The sequence below is a fragment of the Mycothermus thermophilus genome, assembly GCF_041956435.1.
Source record: "Mycothermus thermophilus strain CBS 625.91 unplaced genomic scaffold VTJ04scaffold_8, whole genome shotgun sequence".
Classification (NCBI taxonomy): domain Eukaryota; kingdom Fungi; phylum Ascomycota; class Sordariomycetes; order Sordariales; family Chaetomiaceae; genus Mycothermus; species Mycothermus thermophilus.
Window position 1 is genome coordinate 1,158,311 of NW_027191434.1, and position 21,658 is coordinate 1,179,968.

A 21,658-nucleotide genomic window follows, 5' to 3' on the forward strand; every position below is an offset into this window, starting at 1 on the left:
AGTCATCTACCTACCCTTCCGTCATCCATACGTCCTCGGCCCTTCCCTGTTCTAGGGTCGTAAACGGGTAAGAAGAGAGGGTGTGTGAGTGGACGTGGTGCGTGAGTTCATCACTTCACGACGACAACAACCCTCCCACCATCACAAACTCCTCAACCCCTCCTCCCCCAGCCTATCACCACCACCACCACCACCACCACCACCACCTCCTCCTCCTCCTCCTCTTCCTTCTCCGGGCAACACCCTCCCCCTCCCCCTCGCCGCCTCCGCAAGCGTCCTCTCCACATACACCCCCGCGACAAAAAACGCCAACAGCATTGCCACGCCGACCGTGATAAACGTCAGCGCGCCGAGGTCGAACCGCCTCCTTCTTCTCCTCGTTCTTGTTCTTTGCCTTGTGCTGCTTTGCCTGCTTTGGAGCTGCTGCTGCTGCTGGAGATAATGAGCGCGATGAGGTTGCTGCTGACGTCCGCTGCTGGCGTTTGCGTTGGCGAGGAATGGGTGGGTAAGGGACGATTGCCGCCCAGTATCTTCGTCATCGTCGTCGTCTGGGTCTGAATCTGACGAGGAAGAGGCGGAGTCCGGGTCGTGGTCTGTCGTTGAGGCGGAGGTGGGGTGTGTTGTTTGAGAGTGTGAGGGGGAGGAGGGAGAAGAGCTACTGCCACTTCTGCAGTGGGGATGATGATGATGAGGTTGGGGCCGGTAGCGGAGGGTGGTGGTGGATTTTGTTGTCATTGCTGTGTGGTCGTCGACGTCGTCCGCAGGGAGGGTTGTTGGTGGATGTTGGGGATGGGCTTGTTGTTGTTGTTGTTGCTGCTGCTGCTGGTCGATTCGTTGAGCCAGGGCTGCTGCGCTGTTTCTGAGGCGGATGAGAGTGGCGGTATCGTTATCGTCGGCGGGTTCGGCGGCGCTGGGAGGGATGGCCGGGTCAGGGAGGCTCAGGACGGTGTTGCCGTTGAGAGAGTCAGCGGCAGAGGAGAGGGTGATAGCTGGGTTGGAGGAGTTGGGATTTTCGATCCGTCCTGTCGCGGTGGTGATGGTGCTCCGCACCGAACGTGGCCTTCCAGTCCCTGTCGCTGCTGATGGTGTTGCTGAAGGGGAGCTTGCCAACGGCAGCGGGGAGGATGGCGACACCAGCCCAAACGTCCTTCGCCGTAACCTACTCGCCTGCGCCTCGGCCGCTACGGGGACATCGTCGGCCAACAACCCCGGATCCAGCAGGTCTGTTACAGCGGGCACTTCGTCTTCGAGCACTCCTTCAGTCCTCACGGCGCCGATCCGTTTTCTTGCCATGCCCACCCGTCCGTCCACGACGCGTTCCTCGACGTGGGCTTCGCCGTCGCCGTCTCCTTCCCGGGCGTGGCGCATGGGCAGACGGTTGGGGAGGGCGAGGGCATCGGCGAGCGTGGGGACGACGGGGGCCGAGTCGGGCGGGGTGGGTTTGATGTCGCGGAGGTAGACGACGACGCGGGCAGGCACGCCAAAGGCCACGCTCATGGGCGGGATGTCACGCTTGACGAGGCTGCCAGCGCCGATGACTGCGCCGTCGCCGATGGTGACGCCGCCTCTGGGGTTGTGGTTAGTCAGGGATAGGGCGAAGCACTGGTTGGATTCATGAGGGGGGATGGACGTAAGGGGAACAGAAACAACAGCTAGAAGAGCTAGAAGGTTGGGGTTCTGGCTCCATGCTGATGATGACAACAATACGGAAGGGAGGAGATATCGCATACTCACAAGACGGTAACATTCGCCCCAATCCAAACATCATTCCCAATCGTCACCGGTTGCCCAACACTATTCCTCTGCAACCTCTCATCCAACCTCACCGGATCTTTTCCCCTCATCTGTTAGCCCCTGAACTACCAACCCATCACCACAATTGGAAGAGAATACTTACGAGTCACGCCGACAATCACACAGTTCGGGCCGATGTTACACCGCTCACCAATCACCACATCCGCCACCGGCGTGTCCATGATGGTGCAGTTGCGGTTGATGAACGTCGACCCGCCAACGTGCAGCCGGATGCCATAGTCGACGTAGACGGGCGGCTTGACGAAGGGGGTCCGCGCCTTGAGCGCCGGGTTGGCAAAGGTCTGGTCATGCGTCACGGCCAGCGCGCTGTCCTCTGTCCGGTCGCGATCGGGACGGACGATGCTAGACCCGAATGTTAGCAAAGGGAAGGGATATGTAAAGGCGTAACGAGAGCTGGAGACAGGACCGGACCAAAGCCCGAAAGGGGGAGTGGGACCGGGTCGGGCCGGGCCGGGCAACTAAGTTAGGTCAGGTACTTACTCGAGCCATTTCCGGCTCCGGGCCTCCGGGTCAGCGTCGTCCGGGGTCTTGTTGAACTCGCGGCAGGCCCGGGCGCAGCGGTTGCGAACGGCGCGAAAGTCTGAGTTGCCGGCCGGGAAGATGACCTCGCGGTAGTGCTGGGGCTCGGGTCCGGCCTCGGCGGCGACGGCGGCCGCCGCTTGCGCGTCGTTGACTACTGTCGACTCGCTGCTGCTCATGGCGGCGACGACGAGCGAAACAAAAAGGAGAGACGGAAAGAAATCGAGATGGCGATGAACAGTAATGCAGGAATAGTGAATGGTGTTTGAGGCCGGGGTCTCGTCCAGGTCATATATTGGGGTAACGAACAAACAAACGGACCGCGGCGGCCAGATCGAAGGTCGTCATATGTTTGCTTGTGTCAGCTGCTGCTGCTGCTGCTTCTTCTTCTTCTTGGACGACCCGTGTCTTGGTGTTGTCGCACGGGAAGGTTTGCCGGCCGACAAGGCGCCGCCGGGAGCTGCCCGAGTGGCTGTTCGCCAACAGCCTCGCCCGCGGGCTGGCAGGGGGGAGGGCGCGCGCACAAAATGGACCTAAGTTGCGACGGTGGAGGAGAGTGAGGGAGGCGAAAGGTGAGAGAGCGCCAACAACGTGGGCGGCGTCCTCGGCGAATGTTGTTGTTCCAGTGGTTGTTGTCGAGAGAGTTTCCGCCGGTCAGGGGGGATAGGCTGTTCATTGCATGACGGTGATGAGTAGTGACTCTGTACCAGGTGACCGAGCTGGGGGCGGGGAGTTAGTTATATGTCCATGTATGTCGTTGTTTGTGTCAGAGAGTGGGAGCCAGGTGCTCATGTATCCATAATAGGTCACTGATGTCACAGGACGCAGGACATGGCAGGGCAGGGCAGACAGGGCGACAAGGCTGCAACTTCGTACTCGCCGTGATCAGGAAGTAGTTATTACTCCGTATAAGTAACGTCGATGCTGACGTCGACGGGGGGTGGCAGAGGGAAGAGATCAGCAACGCGCCTTGCAAGCCCTCCCTCGATCAGCTCATCAGACGGCAGCAGCCTTACTTACGCAGTATGCCGGCCGGGGACTGGCAGGTCAAAGAAACGAAACGGGTTCGGACCCCTCGGCCTGGCTTGTGTCGCCTTCGGCAAGTTTCGCCTGTTCCCGTGTGTCTTCACTTGTGGTTTGTGTGTCTGTGTGTGTCGTTTGCTGCAACAACGGGGGAAGAGGGAGGGACGGCTGATGACACGCATCCGCCCAAGCGTGAGAAGGAGAGAAACATGGAAGAAGCCCCAGAGCTGACCACACAGACGGGCTCACACACGCCTCACACCTCACATACACACACACCACACCCAACGAGAGTGAACACAACATGTGTCGAGCCTTCAGTGGGCGCTGGGCGTCCGGGGGACCATCTCCGCATAAGCGGCTGCGAGATCGCCCTCATCGGCCCCGGCCCTCTCCTCTCTGCCCCCTGGTCGGACTGACCTGTGGTGGCAGGCAGGCCCATTTCACTTGCATTTGCCATCTGCCATAATCCATTGGCATTGCTCCATTGCGTTTTTGGTTGCGCTTTCACTCCCCATCCCCTCCAGGGAAAATGTCATGTGTTTTCTCTCTCACACTCCCTCCCTCCCCCCAGACCCCTTGTGTTCACTTCTTTTGCTGACTGACAGGCTGCAAGCTGCACGCAAATCTTCGGCCCGTCGTGAGTGTGACAGTGCCCTGGAGCAGCGGCGCTGAGCCCCTTAACCTCTTCGGGCATGGCCTGGCTGCAGGTCGACCTGCCCCGAGCCTGGGCCGGTAGCTGGGGTCCCTGTCCGGGAACCCTGCGGCTGGGAATTGGCGGGGACGACAAGTGACGTGAACACAAGACAAAAAAGTGAATGACGAACGATGAGCCTGGCGCGCGGGAGGTTCCCCCCGGTTCTCCGTCCCTGGTCTGATGAGAACACCAGGGGGGTATGATGGGGAAATGGGAGGAGGATGGGGGAATGGGGATGATTATGGGAAGTAAGAAGTGTACACAAGAAAATAATGATGGAGAAGTGGAAGAACTATGACAAGTGAAATGTGACTGACATCTGCCAATGGCCAAGAAGTGGACTCGGACCACCCCTAGCCCAGCCCCTGAATCGGGTCAACACAACACACACAACCCACGCTCACAAGTCAACAGCCAGCCCACCAGTCGGTCAGGCATTTTTCTCAAGTGAAAGCTCGGGGAAAAAAAGAAGATGCACCACCGGACGGGCCGGGCATGATCCCCGGAATTGGCCTGTGTCTCGAAATGTTTTCACCTCCCTGTCAAGACACCCACCACACCCACGCCAAGCGCAGAAGCTTGTTTTTTTTCTCACTTCATCAGCGGCGGCTTCGGGGTGTGATTCCGCGGATGGGGCATGGCGGGCCGGGTGGCTTCCGCGGAGAGCCTGCCGGGTTGCAGCACTAGCACAGCTGCTGGGGCGAGAGGATCCTCCTCCTGGAGCCTGGAGCGACCAACCGACCGGCAGTGGTGCCGCGGGTGGCAAGGGCCCCGGCAAGTTGTTCGTCAGAAAAAAGTGTGCGCAGGAAGAGCAGCATCCACTTTCACTTGTTCGCTTCATCTGAGCAACAAATGAAACGCCACACATTATGGGGAAAAGTGAGGGCATCCGCAAGTCGCGTGCCCCTGGATATTGTGCCCGTGGGAGTCGTTACACTATAATAGTAAGGTAGATGAGGTAATTCCACGCTACCTACTTAGTCCGCACCCACTCCCGAGCAGATTCGGCCCCCACGCGGTCAGAGAGAGAGACAGAGGGAGTTTCAACTCTCTGATCGACGTCCGCCGCAGAGCACATTTTGTTGCTTTTCTCGTCGCATGTCCGGCTGCAACCTGCAGCACCGGTGAGACTGATGACTGGGCCTGTCTCGCGTCTCTTGAAGCTTCGCGAATTTTCGCGTGTTTTGCCTGATCAGTGACCAGTGTACATAGATGACGGGCCAAGAAGAGACAAGAGTAGCAAAAAAGACAGAAACGAAACGGGAGTTCCTGCTTGTGTGACGTTGACGACCAGTGTTTCGTTTCTTCTCTGTTTTTCGTCATCACAGAAGAGGCCCGTGTCACTTTTCTCACTCCGCTCCCCCCTTTTTTTTTCAGACGCCAAACAGCAGAAAATCATCAGCAGGTCAGAAACCGCCGCCTTGGGAAATGTGACGGGTTGCTGACCCAACACCACGGCACACGGCAGGGGACCACGGAAGGGCTCCGGCCTCCTGGAAATGTCAATGTCAACCGGGGTGTGTCCGGTAGGTGGCGGTCCCAAACCGCGGCAGAATCCGGGTCCTTCACTGACCGGTCGGGGCTAGTTAACAACACCAAGCCAGACATCACCGACGGGAGGTGGCAGATGGTAAACGCGCATGGCGCACCGTATAACTCTTTCGTACGACCTACACTACTAACTTCCTCCCTCGGATATTCTGCCTTGCGTATGTCACGTATTATGTATGTACAGACAAGCACGATGCTGCGAAGACTCACCCTCCCTCCTCCAAGGGCAACTCGGAATTGCATCCCTCTGGCCCGCGACACCCAAGGACGGTCGCACAACAGCAGCGCCGCAACGCTGCCCGACGCTCAGTTTGCCCTGTCGGGTTCCCTCCGCTGCGGCGATGAAACAGTGGCTCTGTTGCGCCGGTAGTACAGCAGCATGTGGTGCTTGACGGTAGGTACTGCCGGCAGGCTGGCGTTGACATGGCCAGGCAGATAGCGACTCGACAGTACCAACGAACCCAAGGGACGGGGATAAGCAGGCAATCGGCGTTTGCTTTGCGGGTCGGAGAGGTAATGTTTAAGTGAACTCCCGAGGCGGTCGGCAACCGCGCTGACTGGACGTCGTCCATGCGGGTTATTCGAGCTGCTATGTTGGGCCGAGGGCTTGACTTATTGGACTACCAAGAAACACATGCTCACATCCAGGGACATGTGTCAACGCAAAGAATCCCCCAATCTCCTCCGAAGTACATACAGAGCAGTAACTACGCTAATATAGAATAGTATATGTATGCATGTATGTACGGAGAAGAATGCAGAGGAAGCACGCATCCACCAACCTTCCGCACCCTCCCGCAGCACCACCATCACCAGCAGCGGCAGCCCAGCAGCAGCACGTCATCCCATCCGCTCCCGCTCCCCGGGTTCAACCTGCAGGGCGCATGATTGGGCGTTGTGTTGGCGCCTCATCTTCATGCGGAGTTATGCTCCCGAGACTCTTCTCACTCACCCACTGTGCATGCAGCAAGTTCACCTCCCTCCCAGCCTTAAAAGTGCCAAACCAACGGACGTGCTGGCGGCCCGGCGCCCCATTGCCATGGCTTCGGTTACAACCAACAGCCCCAAACCCTGCAGCAACAGCCATCCATCCAGTACAGTACTGTACATGCATAAAGTACGGAGTTAAGGATGCACCAGCATCATGGAGATTGCCGCGTGCAGTGGGGGACGCTAAAGCAAGCCCGACAACAGCAGCAGCAAGGAAAACTTTCTGGCCTGACTTGCGCAGATGGCGTCCAGCACGAGGCCGAATCGGGTAGTTAGGGGGGAAAGAAAATGTAACTATGTTTCGACACCAAGAGCTTTTCTCCAAGACAACAAACGCAGAGAAAACGAATCGCATGTCCATCATGTATGTATGTAGTATGTATGTACAGGACTTACAACCAACGCTGTTCGCTTCTCATCGTATATCCGTGAATAACATGGACGAGCGTCCACGCAGCTGCGCACAAGAAGAACCCTCCATCAACGTTATAATAATGATTCAGCTGCCATCTGAACGGGAGAGGTGCCTCGTCTAGGAACAATACAGGTCAGCTGCGTCGGCTGTTGAATGCATATGAGCATGGTGTAGAGTTACAGCCGAGCCAGAAGTGGTCTCGTTGCCACCTTGACGTTGGGTGTCCCATTTCGCGGGGGGTGCGCTCCAGCGTTTGACCCAAACGAGAGAAGTCATGATGGCCCAACGCCAGAAGTTGGGTCCAGTTCAAGGCAAGGGGGGAGAGTGCTTGCGTACATGTTGTGTTCCGACATTATCAACTGTCCGTATCGGATTTCCTCTCCCATCGCAGACGGGCAAGTCGCCCGGTTGATGTTGTAGTAATATGTAGCATTATTACGGAGAACGGAGTACGTCAGCGTGGACTATTAACTACCAAGTAAGTTTCCCCCTGAGAATCCAGGGAGAAACACACCAAACCTCTCTCATCCAGGGACAATCACACGCTAGCAAGACAACGATGTAAGCAATGATAACTTAAAGCTCTGAACTATAGCCTTGAACGGTCACTTAGTCAGCCCATGACCCATGACCGGTCCCAACCCGATGGAACTGTTGGAAGCAAAGAATCGTCCGTTGCTCTGCCCATGGCAAGTCAGAAACCTGCATCACGATCACGATCGGAACTGGATTCCGAGGGACGAAACTAGCAGCAGTAGTAGGATCAACAGAGCCTGTTTGGGCTGTGTGAAACGGGCGAGATAACCTACCTTGGAATGGTTGATAAATAGAATGCCTGGCTGAAATCATGTCCAGTTGGCCGGGTTGGAGGATTGAAGCCCATACCCTGCCACTGTGGGCATACTATTATCGAGTCATACTCTGGATGAAGAAAGCCAGGATGAACGGTCTCGTTGGGCGAGAGGTCCCCATGTGCTGGAGCTACACACGAGCGAGGGGACAGCAACATGTAGTGGTTGGCAATATCACATTGTTGTGCTCCAGTACGGAAAAAGGACTTCTTCATGCCGCAGAGACATCCTGCATCCCTACCTACATGCCGTATGTACAGGACAACACCCACCATTCCACACCGCTCAACCCTCCTCCTCCAGCCAACCCCTGACGTCCTGATAAACAGTGCATGAGAACATGAGCGGCGATGAACCTCTTGTGCTTGGACGGGGCTTCCAGCGGAAGTCACGTCAGGAATGGCCTCGCCCACCAGCATCTGTTCATGATTATCAATATCAGCTTCAAGGCCAACCACGTTCACGAGCAACACTCCATTCCATCGGCATCCCCAGACGATGAGCACAAAGTACCTGACCTTACCTGGCCTCTCAATCACATTTCCCGGTCCCCTTCATCTTTCACAACTCCCCAACACCATGACATCTCCCATGGTCACTCATCTCCGTCCCTTAGCACATTAATCAATACCTCCAGACCCAGGCGAACCTCATTCAACTACCTACACCGTAGGTACCGTAGTAATACTCCGTATTCTCAAATCAGAACAACAAACACGAGAAACCACAACACTCCTCAGCCCAATAATACTACCACGTAATGCCACTCTTAATGCTACCGGAATAATTACCCCAGGTGTTCACTTAACATCTGTACATACCTCCTGGGACCGGGACCCGACCACCGAGACCGAGGTGACGGTTCCAAAGTTCCAAACCGATCAAGACAATGGTCAGTCCTGGTCCTGGTCCCGGGTCCTGGTCCTTAACGCCGACCGCTATAACTTTCTTTTTATGGACAACCTCCTTTGGGAAAGACAACGCGCGCAGGACTCGCTGACAAAACTTGATCCGAACACGGGGATTAAGAATAAGACCGACTGTTTGAGAAAGGTGTTGCAGTAGGAGGGCGTTTTTGTGTGAGACATGCCTACCTAGACACAGCAGGTTTGATGGAGAGTCAGGTAGGCTAGTATTCCGCCGTAATTAAGGGGCTGTATGTAGCAACGGCGAGCCCAAATGAATGGAATGGATAATATATTCATAAACCTCTGATGAGGAAAAGAGGGAAAAGGTCGGAACAACGCTCCCATCCTGCCCTAGGGCAGATATCTACATGCGCTCCAGAGACTGCTGAACATCTGGTTGTGTGGTCCAAACCCCCCTCCCACCCTCCCACAGGAGTCAGGCCGTGGGAGGGAGTCGCAGGCGGACTTCCATTGGGCCCTCAGGGGCGCCAGTGGCGGGGCGCGGAGGTTAGCGAGGAAGGTGGCCAACTGGCTCATGGGATCGGGGGGGTCTCCCACAATACAGGCTATCCTACGGCTGGAGCGGGAGGGCTCTGATGTGTCAGACTAGGCTGCCGGCCGCGAGGCACCTCTTTCTGTGGCATTTGGAACGGATTCAACTAGGAAACGAATGGCTGCGCTACAGGGATTTACTCGGCCCGGGGAGGGAACGGTTTTCCTGTAGATAGAAAGGTTAGATGGACCGGTACGCTTTGAGAAGGGCAAACCGGAGTACGGATATTGCTGCCACTACTACTACGTGCGTTCCTTGTCTCACAGCATTTGGAGGTCTGCGGGTAAGTGTGGCTTGAACCGTGTCTAATACGCTGTGGGAACAGTGACCAACCGATGCCTATGTCAGTATGTCACCGTCCAAGATGATCGTCAGGACAGGATGTTTAGTGAAGGGATCGTCGGAATGGGCTGACCAAGACTTTTCTCCAGCTATCAACCACTTATATTACCTTAGTGAAAAGCCAATGAGCGACCAAGTCCAGAAATGATATCCTGTTTCAGCTTTGAAAGGATTCGAGTTCAAAATGGCACAGAGTGCAAGGGGTTGGGCAAAGACAAGTTGCTTGAGACAGGATCCCAACCGGCGAGAGCATCCCAAGGGTGGGTGCAGCAGCTCAGGACGGGGTTGGGAAGAGGTTACTTCTCCAGAAAGTAGATGTTGGTTAGGGGGATTGGGCTTGTCGAAGCAATGAAGAAGGGATATGATCACGGCGAACTGGATGGGTATAGAAGCCAAGGGATTAAGAAACTTGTCGTTCTGCATACCTAGGAAGATGGCGGGCGTGGAGGAAGTAAGTAGTACGTAGGTTAGCGGCATATATGGCATGGGTCCTAGTGTAGCCCGTGGCAGCAAACGGTTTGGATACAATCTTGGGCGGAGGGTTACTGCTCAACGTCAAGGGTGAGATAGGTCAAGTCAACGTCTTGGCCAGCACAGGGAGTAACAATGGGTTTGTGAGAAGATTTGTCGAGGGAGAGATTAATTCTTGAGTTTCTCTATAACCTCATAATCAACCCCTTTAACCCTGACTTGATTCATCAGAGGTTTCGATACAGACATGGGCAGGGTTCATAAACAAGCCCACATCGAGGCGAACACCAAAACCTTACTCCCACCACAACCTAGGCACCCGCCTCACCTCCCCAAATTATTCACCACACTCCCCACCATAACCGCCACCTCCCTCTCCCAACTCTTCCTCTCCCCTTCCGTCGTCGTCCCCTTCCCTCCTCCCTTCCCCTTCCCGGCGGCCGCCGCAACCGCGCTGGGCAGCTGGCTTCCCCTCTCGACGCACTCGCGTATCGCGTCCCCGAGGGCCTGGCGATTCGCCTTCAAATTCCTCGCCGCCACTCCTCCGCGCGCCGCAATCTCCTGCACGCGGGGCGCCAGGTTGCTCGCCATGGTCCGCCAGAAATAGCTCGCCAGCGAGCCCGTTTCGAGGTGGGCGAGGAGAGGTTGGAGCATGGTAGCGCCGACACTCCCGGGAGATGTTGCCGCTGCTGCTGCTGCTGCTGCTGCTGAGGCCGCGACTGCTGGTGGCTGGCGAGCGGGCGGGAGTAAAGGGTGATGGGGCACGCGGATTCCGTCGAGGACGGCCTCGAGGGCGACCACGTTTTGGCAGCGGGCCGAGACTTCGGCGAGGGTTTTGTCGAGGCTCGGGAGGGAGGCGAGGGCGCGCGAGAGGCCGGCGATGCTGCTCTGCAGGGCGGAGCGGAGGTAGGTTTCGAGGGACTGGAGGAGGAGGGTGGGTATCCAGCGGGTGGTAGAAGAAGAATCGACGGGGGAGAGGAGGTAGAGGGCGGTGACTGCCGAGGTGGTGCGGGCGCGGGCCTCTTCGGATTGGGCGTAGGTGGATGTCGTCGTTGACCCCCCGCCGACGGAGAACTCGCGGACCATGCGCTCGGCGGTTTCGCGGACGGCGGTTTCGATGGGTTTGAGCACGTTTTCGCGGAGCTGGCGAGCGACCACGACCCGCTCCAACCCTTCCCCTTCGGATGATGTGTGTCGGTCGAACATGTCGCGGAGCGAGAGGATGGTGTAGACACACCGACCCAAGGCGCGATGGTCCTCCTTGCCTTTCCCGCCGCCGCCAAGCTCCGAGAATTGCACCTCGAGGGTGCGCCCGAGCTGCAGCACCCTGCTGACGGCGCGGCCTAACCTCGCAGCCTCCCAGACTCTGGCGGCGACGCGACGGACCTCGGCGGCCTCGTCATAGCGGCCCGAGACTTCCCGCTCTAGCTGGGCATAGCTCTCGTTGACGGCACGTATTTGGGCTTCAAGAGCACTGAGGACGCGATCGCTGGCGGCGGCCTGGTCTTGGGTGTGTTGGAGGAGAGGCAGGGCATGGCGGGTTGCGAGACGGTCGATGTGGGCGTCAACTTCCTGGGCGTCGAAGAGGACGCGGGACAGCGGGGTGGAGAGGTCGAGAGGAGAGTCGGAGGGGTTGTTGGTTGCGAGGACCAGCGAGTTGGCAAAGGTTGGGGCGTGAAAGGACGGCGAGAGGAAGGTTTCGTAGTCAATGTATGAGGGCTCGTCGGGTTCGGTGGCGTCTTTGGCACTTGGATCGGCGGGGGTTGGGAGGGTGGAGAGGACCGAGGGGTGGGCCATCTTGTTGGATTGTGTTGTTGACTTTAGGGTTTGTTGATGTTGACTTTGGAGAGACGGGAGCTGTTGGAGTTGGTTGATGCCAAGAAATGGACAAGAAGTGATCCCAGTCTGGAAAATGTGGGGGTGCGGCAGGACCCACTGTGGGACAATTGCCCGAAGGATGGATGAGATCACACAGTTGGGGACACAACGGTCACACTGTCTTGAGGAATCATTTCCAAAGTGGCATCAGTTGTACCAGTTGCACTCGTAGTTGTAGAACAGAACTCCAAGACTCGGGGTCTGAAAAAATAAGAGGACAACCGATGCGTGGGGATTATGTAGCCTACCTAGTATTTGTTATTTTTATTATTTTTCTCTTTATTATCTAGTATATTCTGCTGGCCTCATTCTGTCCTGGGACAGATGGCATATCCACACAGTGCCCGGGCTGAGCGATTATCCAGGCCCAGGCCCGGCACCCGCGGTCCCAGTCATTCTTGGCAGGCGCAGCCTGGATCGACTTCTCCAATTGCGCCGCGTTTCCTGCTCCACGGCTTCCGGCTCTTCCAGACTTCTTTTCCATCTTTTCATCAAACTCCGGCATTCCGATCCCATCTCTCCCTTATTTTCTCTCTCATCACCCGCCAACACATCTTCATGATGCTCGTGTCAATGCTTTCATGAGCTGTCATTGACGCCGTTGGACGGTCCTCGACCCGCCAATTCGCCAATTCATCCCGTCCAAGTCAGCGCGTCTTATTCTTGTGACAGTGTTAGGACATCTTGGATATCTTGACCGTTTACTACTCTGTATACTACTTTTATATGTATGATTTGCTTTCTTGACCAGCGCAGCTTATCCATCCCGCCATCATGAACGTCGTCCCCTTCCCTCCCGGCGACAATGCCACCGACACCCTCATCAGCGGCCACCACCTCAACCTCACCGTCCTCCAGGAATTCAACTACACTCTCTACTCCAACGGCACCCTCTCCAACGACACCTCTTGTATCCTAGCCTTTGACCCCTGGGCCCCGACCTACGTCTTCCCCAATGGCACCTTTCTGCCCACTACCTGGTGCTGGTCTCCCGTCAACCCCATCGCCACCCGAGGTGGCATCGCCATTGGTTTTGCTGTCCTCTTCGGCATTGCCCTCGTCCTGATCCTCGTCTGCCTCAACAAGCATGGTCGCCTTTACCTCCCCGTCGAGAAGCGCTTCTTCCCCATCGGCCGTCGCTGGCAGTGGTATTGGGGCATCTGGGTCTCGGCCACCGCCGCCATCAGCCTGCTCACCAGCATCGATGTCGACCGTTACTTCTTGCCTGAGTTGCCCATCATCCTGACCAGCTTTATTTGGTATCTCATGCAAATGGGCACCATGGCCCTGGTCTGGGAGGCTGTTCGCCACTGGGGCAGCTGGATGGAGCGCCAGTTTATCGATCCCGATGCCTTCATCCTGAGGCAGGACGATCGCCGTGCTCGTACCGAGCTAGTCATCCCCCTGGTCTTTTACCTCTTCGTCTGGCTGGTATGCATGTCTCATGTCCGACTCTTACTAGAACATGATCTTGCTCACTTTGACTCTAGAACTTCTTCCTCATCATCCCCCGCAACTGGGGCCCTATCCAGCACCAGCGCTACCCGGAGCAGGTTCACGAAGCCGACACGGCTGCCACCGACGGCCGTTTCAAGGCCGCCGTCTTCATGTTGGTTGCCGCTTTTGCCGTCATCCTCTTCTCCTTGCGCCACTCCATCAAGCACTACTGTCCTCGCAACCGTGGCCTCGTCAACCGTGCCGTCGGCCTCTTCCGCTTCACCCCGCTGCGCTTCAAGATCCTTTTCCCCCTCCTCGCTGCCCTCATCGTCTACCAGGGCCTCGTCGCCTGGCGCTTTGAGTACGGCCCTCTTCGCGTGGGCGGTAATCTCGCTGCCATCTTCGTCGGCGGCTACCTCCCTTCGCTCCTCATCCTCTACGTCCAGATTCTGTTCGGCTTCATCAACCCCAACGAGGACCAAGAGCTCATCCGCCAGCGCCAGGAGCGCCACCGGCAAATGAACCGCGAGATGGGCATCGTCCCCAAACCCTCGTGGTGGCGCCGCGTCAACGGCGAGGTGCTGAACCCCAACGCCAGCATGCGTGAACGTCTCGCCGCCAATGCCCGCGAGCTCCACGGCTCCAAGCCGCCCGCCGGCGCCGGGGAAGATGGCGGCCCGGCTGTGCCACTGGATGCCGCAGGGCCGGTCGAAATGACGCCTATCCGGCCGCCTCCGCCTGCTGCGCCACGGCTGGAGCGTTATGCGAGCGGATCGGACACGCTGGTTGAAGACAGTCCACCCCCGGCGTACTCGGAGGCTGTGAGGGCTGGGCCGCCCGATGTGGCGCGCACGGCGTCGGGGCAATCTACGGATCAGCCGCCGCAGAGGATTAGGAGCATGTTGGATGTGTGAGGCGGCATTGTGATGATGTCTCGGAGTTCCTGTACCGGTGTGGCGGCGGCCGCGTTGGGAACCAGGATGACGCCAAACTCCGTGACTCCGTGGCGGTGACTCCAACGTTGGAGTAAAAGTTCTCCAAATGGTGGCTGCCATCCTGCCGCAGGTCGCTGCATCAGCTTGGCCCGGCAAAGGGGCCCGACCGGTCATGAGCTCACTCCCTTGTTCCTCTCTGGGTGATAGGCCCATTGTAGCCGCACGGGCAACCGGGGGGTGCTTTATTTCTGCCGTACGCTTTTGGCAATCTGGCGAAGAAGGGTCTGTTCGGCACAAAGCATAGGGTTTGGATTGACATTAAGCTGACTTCCATCACCCCGTACCCCAGCCCACGACACAGCGTCCGTACTAGTGTGCGGGGCGGAGGTCAAGCACCCGTTTATTTGGGAAGTTCTCGCTTTCCGCCACAGCTCCTTTTCAGTACAGAGGGCGATAAAATCATGAGATTATTGATGGCCAGGTACAAGGAAGGGCCCATAAGGCTCTCTACTACCATAGTTCGGCTTCGGGCTCTAACTGCGACTTATTAAGTCGGCGTGGAATCGAGTCGAGTCGAGTCGAGTCGAGGTCTCAGTCCAGCCTGGTTGAACGCTGGTTCTTGGAATAAGATGAATCTTCACTGCCCATCCTTTGCTCTTGGGCAGAAGGGGGTTCATGTGGCATATCCAAGAGTTGTGAATTTGGGATGGGTCTGGAGCAATGGATTGAGGCGGACAGACTGGCGAGCGGTCTTGACACTTGATACGCAACAACAGATGTACAATGAAGTGTGGGATATGATGCCTCCCGATCAGGAGGACATGCTTGAACACAACTAGGCTTTGGATAAAGCGTTGGATAGGTACCGATGCAATGATGACTTCATGACTTCGCGATGCTCATATCTCTCGTCTCTGCTCTCGTACCAGGTAGTCGCTGGTGTGTTGCTGTACATCCCCCTCCAACCTCCCCAACCCTCAGCTCGGGCCCCTCAGTTGTCAACTTGCGTGTAATAATGCTGGGAAAAGTTCATACCTCATATCCATGGGCGAAAGCAGGGCCAGAACCCTGTTTGTTGTTCCCCGTTGAATAGACTCTTTCTTCTTCCCGTTGTGGTGTTTACTTTGCTGGGAGGATGGGACGAGGACAATCAAAACCAAGTATCAAGTCCGACTGTTGGCGCCTTAACCACCAATGGGACTTTGATAGGTATCAGGAACGGCGATAACTGTGATATCTAACGGCCTTCCTCCATATTTCCGGAGTTATCATCGTGTTGGATATTCCTGTCTGTCCTAGGAAAGAAATTCGACGTGATGTTACGGAGCTCTGAATAAGATATGTGAGGTGACTACCTCCGGTGATTAGACAATTGTTTATGAACACGCCAACAACGCAAGAGTCTCTGACACTGTCAGATACTCCCAGGACAATGGATGCGTTCGTCCATTGTTGGGACTCTCTCATCATCTTCACGCTCTCTGATTTCGACAACCCATAAGTGTCCTTGGCGAAGATGTATGATATGAGGATCTCAGGTCCATAAGGTAACTGAATTGAGTCTTTTCTTAACAACCCGCCCCAATTACTCAAGCGACTGAGTTAGGAACGAAGTGAATTAAGCTCCCCCTATCTTAACTCCGCTCTTCTTCTCCAATGAGACGAGAATATGGTGGCTGATCTAGGACTCAACAACTTGGCAATATCTACCCGCAACACTGCCTCAAGGACTCAAAGGACTTTAGGACTCAAGACAAACAAACAGAGAGCCAAGGGTTCCATCCACCCAGGCTGAGTTACTACCTCGCACTCGCTTCCTTTGGTTGGATTGTTTTCTGTCAGCAGGACTATTGCTCACAATATAACGGAGTCATGTTTGTCCGAGTTATGTTGAGTCAAACTTAGACTTGGGGTGTGACGCAGGAGGACAGATTTCCTCCCCTCCTTGTGAAGTGCTTAGCCGAGTTAATTTATCATGTCTCTCGCCGTCAACCAATGAGTCTGATGCTTGAAACAAGATAAGGTACTCAACTCAACTCTCCACCTCCAAGTCTCTCTCAAGTTATTATTGACCCACCACATATTCAGTCCTATTTTCCTCCTCTCTCTCTCTCTTTCTCTTGTTTGATAATATCAAACCAACTAGATAGCTTCGCAAGTTGCAGAGTCTAAGAAAACCAAAAGTTCCTCCGAAGTCCGAGAAGAACTTAATGCGTGTGTATTGTTCCTCAGTAGCTATACCTCTCTGACGGAATATTACTCGCCGTCGGGTTGAATCCGACAAGCGAGCCTACGCCCCGATAATAATACATACAACCGACGTTACACCCACAGTTTTCCAACGTCTCATCCGCTGTCATCAACCCGAAGCCTGGCCGTGATGTCCTAGGAACAAGAAAAGCCGATACCGTACGCTGTAGACACAGTTCCTGCAGATATGCACGTCACAGTCACAGCGCTGTTCCTGACCCCGACTTTCTCTTATCCAAGGACCCGGTGATCCTATGACAGGTCAGCTGACCCGGCCTGGATTATTTGATTCAACGTTGCTTACTCGCATCGTCTACTGCGTAGCAGCAAGCGGGTAATATATATGCCCTCCTACCTAAGCGGCGGGGAAGATGGGGGCCATCTCGTCTATTCATCTACCTACACAGTAGCTAAGATAATACATCCGTCGTTGTTGTTGTTCTTGTTGAAGGCAACACGGGAACAGAAGAACATTCGCGAGCTCTTGGCTTGGAGGGACCTGCAGCATGCCATGTTATGCCGGTGCTGTGAAGGAGGGGACAGAAGGAGGGGGCACGTGTGAGCGGGAGATGCAACCCCACGGAGCTATATCGGGTTTTCTCTCACCAGAGATACCAGGTACCATCACTTTTCGTATATGTAGACAATGTATGTGTGTGTGTTTCCTCGGTTCACGATCGTTCGGGTCCGGGGAAGAGGGAGGAGGAGAATGCGACTTGTGTGTTGAAGATTGTTTGGGTATACGCACATGCAGCTACCTGGGTGCTGGAACAGCTGTCTGTCACTTTATGCAAGCGAACAGCAAACACGTCATGAACACACCGTGTTTTTTTGCTTCAATTATCTATGGACATCTATAATGCTATTCCCAGGCACAACACTTGGGTGGCACAAACGCAGCGACTTTCCCTTTTGAGCAGGCCGGACAAGTCAATATGCAAGACCATGACAGCGCCGCCCCAACGGTGTCCAGTCAATCAATATAGACACCTCAGTTTAGGCCTATCGTGCCCAAGAGCAACAGAAGCAGAACGGTTCTCATTTATTTATCTTGCTGATGGCTGGGTGACGACCTTCCACAAGAAACAGGGCCCACGTTGCAACTCACTTCTGCCTACCCTCAGGTATCGAGAGCAAGATGACTTTCTCATCAAATGAGGTGCTTTAGCAACAACCCCAGAGGCTGTTAGATTAGGTACGTATGTGCATTACAGTCTTACCACTCCTGTATGCACAGTTATACCATTTGCACAAGATCCTGGAAAGTCAACCAAACCCCGCGGGCACGGCAAAGGCCGCCCCCCCCCCCCCCAAAAAGAAGAGGCGATATCACAGAGGTCAGCAGACCCGATCGATCCGACCCGACCCCGACCCCGACCCGGCCCAACTCGCGCGGGCAGGCAAAAAAGGGCACACAAACTTTCAGATGGTTAGGTCACCCAAAAGATGGTTACATCCCAAGACTCCAGACGGACTTTTTCGTTCCTGGCCTGACCCAGGCCAGCCTGGCCAGTGGTTCGGTGGCCCGTCTTCCAGGTTCCCGTTCGGATGTTTGTACGGAGTATGTACATACATTATTACCACTTTTGGCCTGGGCTTGGCTGTCAGCTTTGCACCACCGTACCAACGACTGTTGGGTCCGAGAGCACGGTTGACTTGCATCATCACCCACTACTACACAGTACCTAGGTGCAGCCAGCAGAAGGTAAAAATAGGTAGGTGGCTTGCCAGGGGCAGCCGATTCAACGGCAGCATCAAAACAAGGACAGCGAGCATTCATTTTATTGTCTTTTCCAGTCCCCGACAGAGCTGGAGACGCACAATGCTGTTCAGGAGAAACTGTTCGTTCTTCCTGAAGTAAGCATGTATGTTCAAGTACATCCATACCAGCTGAGCCCGCCCCTGGGGAGACAACTGGCCCCTGGTGGCCCTCCTGGATGAGGCCACGTCAAACGGTGCTTAGCCTGTTCCTGTATCCTGTTGTTGTTATTTATTTTTTTCGGTGTGGGTTTTCTGGCGCAGTGCGCGGCCAGGGCCGATGATGCAGCAGCAGCAGCAGCAGCAGCAGCAGCAAGCAGCAAGCAGCTCGCATGCATCATCTATCCTCTTCGGCGGGCCCGGTTGGTGGTAGGCGGGTAGGCCGGGTAGGTGTCACAGGCCATGTCACCTGTTCAAGGTTTTTTTAATCCATCCTCCCTTGCAGGAGTGGACAGTAAGACAAGTTAGTTGTCTGAGATAAACAGCCACAGGATTGAAGATGCGGTGTACAAGTATCCGTCCAAAAGTCAACCTTTTCCTCCTTTCTCTCTGTGCTGTGTCCGGAGTACTCCGTATACCGTCAGTCAGTCAGGGCACCGAGTCGGTGTTGGGTCCACAACCCTGCTGTCCATTCGCCCTTGTGGGCAACGGACGGTTTTTTTTCTGTTCCTGTGGATCCTGAGCTTGCCATGATGACGCAATACTTTCCTCTTGTGTCCCCCCGCAACAGCCTCCCACCTTGTCGGCGACATGGATGAGCTGTCATCTGAAAAGAGAGCTTTCTCCGGACCGATCATCCCACCGCCGATCTTGAGAAGTCTGGAGGTTAAGATGTGAAGTGAAAAAGGGACCTGGAACCTACCGAGTGATTATGTATGTGCATAAGAGTCACTCGCAGTCCCTGCTGAGCTTCAAAAGGTGAACTTTCAGCATCTGTGAATGGCTGGCCTGGTGGGTGGCGTGCAGCTTTCGGGCTGCTGACATCATCAACGCCCGACGACGCTGGGCCACTTGCGCCCAGCCTTTTTGGTGCTGGAAGGATTGCGATGCAGAAGAGAGCTTTTGATTGATGCGTTGGAGAAGGCATCCTCAACAGCCTCAACAGCCTCAGCAGCCTTAACGAGGCTTATTACATTTCCTTCTAGAAGTCTGTTGCACAGCCTGCTGTCCTGCGGCAACAGTCCACCAGATGGCACGGCATCGCACTCGAGGCCGAGCCTGGAAAAAGGTTGTGTTGTTGGAGGCGACGCCACCGGGGAGAGGAATGCGGAGGTATTTTTGTTGCCCCCTTGTGCGTCAGATTGGCCTGGAAGCGAAGGGTCGTCCGTCTCGTTTTCCCCACTTTTTCGAGAGGGCCGACAACCTTTCAGGTACCCGACTGATGCAGCTGCAGCAAGGTACCCGAGCACCCGAGGCACCGGCAGCAGCAGCAGCCAGCAGCAGCCAGCAACAGGAAGCAAGCAAGCAAGCAAGCAAGCAAAAACAGTTTCGTTGGCACGCTTCGCTGTACCGTACCGTACCTTGCGGGTGGACTCGGGGCCCAAGGAATGAAACAAAGAATCTGGCCAAAACCAGGAGGAGCCTGATTGCGTTTCGAAGCCGGGAGAAAGCAGATAGTTACCAGCCGAGTGCATCATGGCTGTTGATTTCTACTCGTACCCTTTCTTTGATGGCCGCGGCTCTGACTCAGACCCACGTCTGATGCGTGATGGGCGCCGAGTCTGTTCCAGTCTGGCCCCAGGCCCCAGGCTCGGTTGCCCTCCACTGTCTTTGGAGTTTCGAAGAAGCGAAGCGGAAACACGCCATCGAGGATCGAGATGGACTGGGGCCTTTTTATCAGGTGTGGTTGTGAGATTCCATGTTGGGCGTGTGATGGTGATTGCATCCATCGTCTGTTGCATGTGGCGCCCGAGGTGTGCGTCTCGATACGGCGCCGTTAGTTAGCGAGAAAGAGTCCATAATTCGTCCGAGCTCGACAAAGCTGACTGACTGACTCGGCGACCTGTCGAGGTTAGGTTGGGACGACGGACTCGGCTGACGGCAGTTTTCCGTCTTCCTGGTTTTGATTCACCTTTTTCTCTTCACAGTGGGGGTACTTAACTTCCATCACAATCCTCATCCCCCCGCTGTGATTCCGGAAACCCGCAGAAGATGTGAGCAAAAAGGAAACAAGAGGGGGCGGGGGATGGAGATGGAGTTCAGGATCCAAAAATGGACAAGATGATCGGGGATCTGACGCTATGCCGCTTTCAGATCGTCTCCTTCCTTCTGCCCTGCCTGCCCGTGCCTGCCCTGTCTGGTCCCCGTTGCCCCGCCTCCAGGGTTCTTTCCCGGTTGCCAGTGACGTGACCGAGGAAGAAGATGTGAAGGAAAGAGCCGCGAGGGAAAGAGCACGAGGTTGGTGATAGCTTCCAGTTCTGCAAGAGTAGTGCTCCCGTAGTGCAGTTTTGTTGGAAGGCGGTGACCCTCGATGCCGGGATGTGCCTGATTCCCAAACTTCCCAAACCCTCTTTTTTTCCTGCTGACCGCCTGAATTCTGGAATTTTATTTCTGGAGTCTCTTCGCCTTGTGGCCCTGGATTTCCAAGCACAAGATCCACACCCCAAACGGCCACTCGAGACGGCAATCAGCGACAATCAGGGCTTCAACCCCTACCTACAGCTCGAGTGCTCGTACTCATAGTATCTCAAGTGAACGCTGTGGTGCTGATCATGCGCCCGAGTCTGGGCCTGGGCTCTTTTATAAAGAGTGTATGACGCCGAGCCTGCAGTTGATCGCATCCGGAAACTCGCCCTCTGCCTGGACACTCCCACTCCTCAGCAGCGCAAGGGCGAAAAGGCACCTAACGACGCCCACCACGAGCCAACACAAGACCGACCACCTCAAACGGACAACACTCGGCCTAACACACACGAGCTACTCCCTCATCCATCCCTCGTGTCTTGTTCTGCAGAGTCTGGTTGGCCAGACTAGAAGATACAAAAAACCGGACCCCTATCTATCTACTACGGATACTAGTACTAGGTCGGCGCCCCGAGCAGACGGCATCACAACTGCAGCAGCCGTCCTTGGCCGCAGCCCCCATCCCAGATCCCAGCCCACAGTCCACAGCGAGTCACCCGTCAGCTTCCGCATCCATCCCCTGCTTTCCATTCTTCGCCACTACCACTACCACTCTCCCCCCGTTTTCCCGGCCACAACTCTCGGAACACGGATGCAACTCGGTACCTTAGCTCGACATCATCGCCTTCGACATCATCAGGCA

At 55.7% G+C, this 21,658-nt stretch overlaps 4 protein-coding genes across 4 annotated transcripts; 2 read left to right on the top strand and 2 right to left on the bottom strand.

Moving 5' to 3' along the window:
• Positions 1-141: 141 nt before the first annotated feature.
• On the bottom strand, positions 142-2,513 carry VTJ04DRAFT_10900 (uncharacterized protein; the record flags this gene model as incomplete). Its single annotated transcript, XM_069358690.1, has 4 exons — positions 142-1,567; positions 1,735-1,831; positions 1,898-2,157; positions 2,296-2,513. 4 exons carry the CDS (start codon positions 2,511-2,513, stop codon positions 142-144), a joined length of 2,001 nt encoding a protein of 666 aa, XP_069214228.1.
• Positions 2,514-10,459: 7,946 nt separating this feature from the next.
• On the bottom strand, positions 10,460-11,932 carry VTJ04DRAFT_10901 (uncharacterized protein; the record flags this gene model as incomplete). Its single annotated transcript, XM_069358691.1, has 1 exon — positions 10,460-11,932. One exon carries the CDS (start codon positions 11,930-11,932, stop codon positions 10,460-10,462), a length of 1,473 nt encoding a protein of 490 aa, XP_069214229.1.
• An 855-nt stretch (positions 11,933-12,787) lies between these two features.
• Positions 12,788-14,364, top strand: VTJ04DRAFT_10902 (uncharacterized protein; the record flags this gene model as incomplete). The annotated part of the gene is made up of 2 exons (XM_069358692.1): positions 12,788-13,444; positions 13,504-14,364. The coding sequence occupies 2 exons, from the start codon at positions 12,788-12,790 to the stop codon at positions 14,362-14,364; spliced, it is 1,518 nt and encodes a 505-aa protein (XP_069214230.1).
• A 127-nt stretch (positions 14,365-14,491) lies between these two features.
• VTJ04DRAFT_10903 (uncharacterized protein) lies at positions 14,492-14,936 on the top strand (the record flags this gene model as incomplete). The annotated part of the gene is made up of 2 exons (XM_069358693.1): positions 14,492-14,667; positions 14,735-14,936. The coding sequence occupies 2 exons, from the start codon at positions 14,492-14,494 to the stop codon at positions 14,934-14,936; spliced, it is 378 nt and encodes a 125-aa protein (XP_069214231.1).
• Between the last annotated feature and the right edge of the window lie 6,722 nt (positions 14,937-21,658).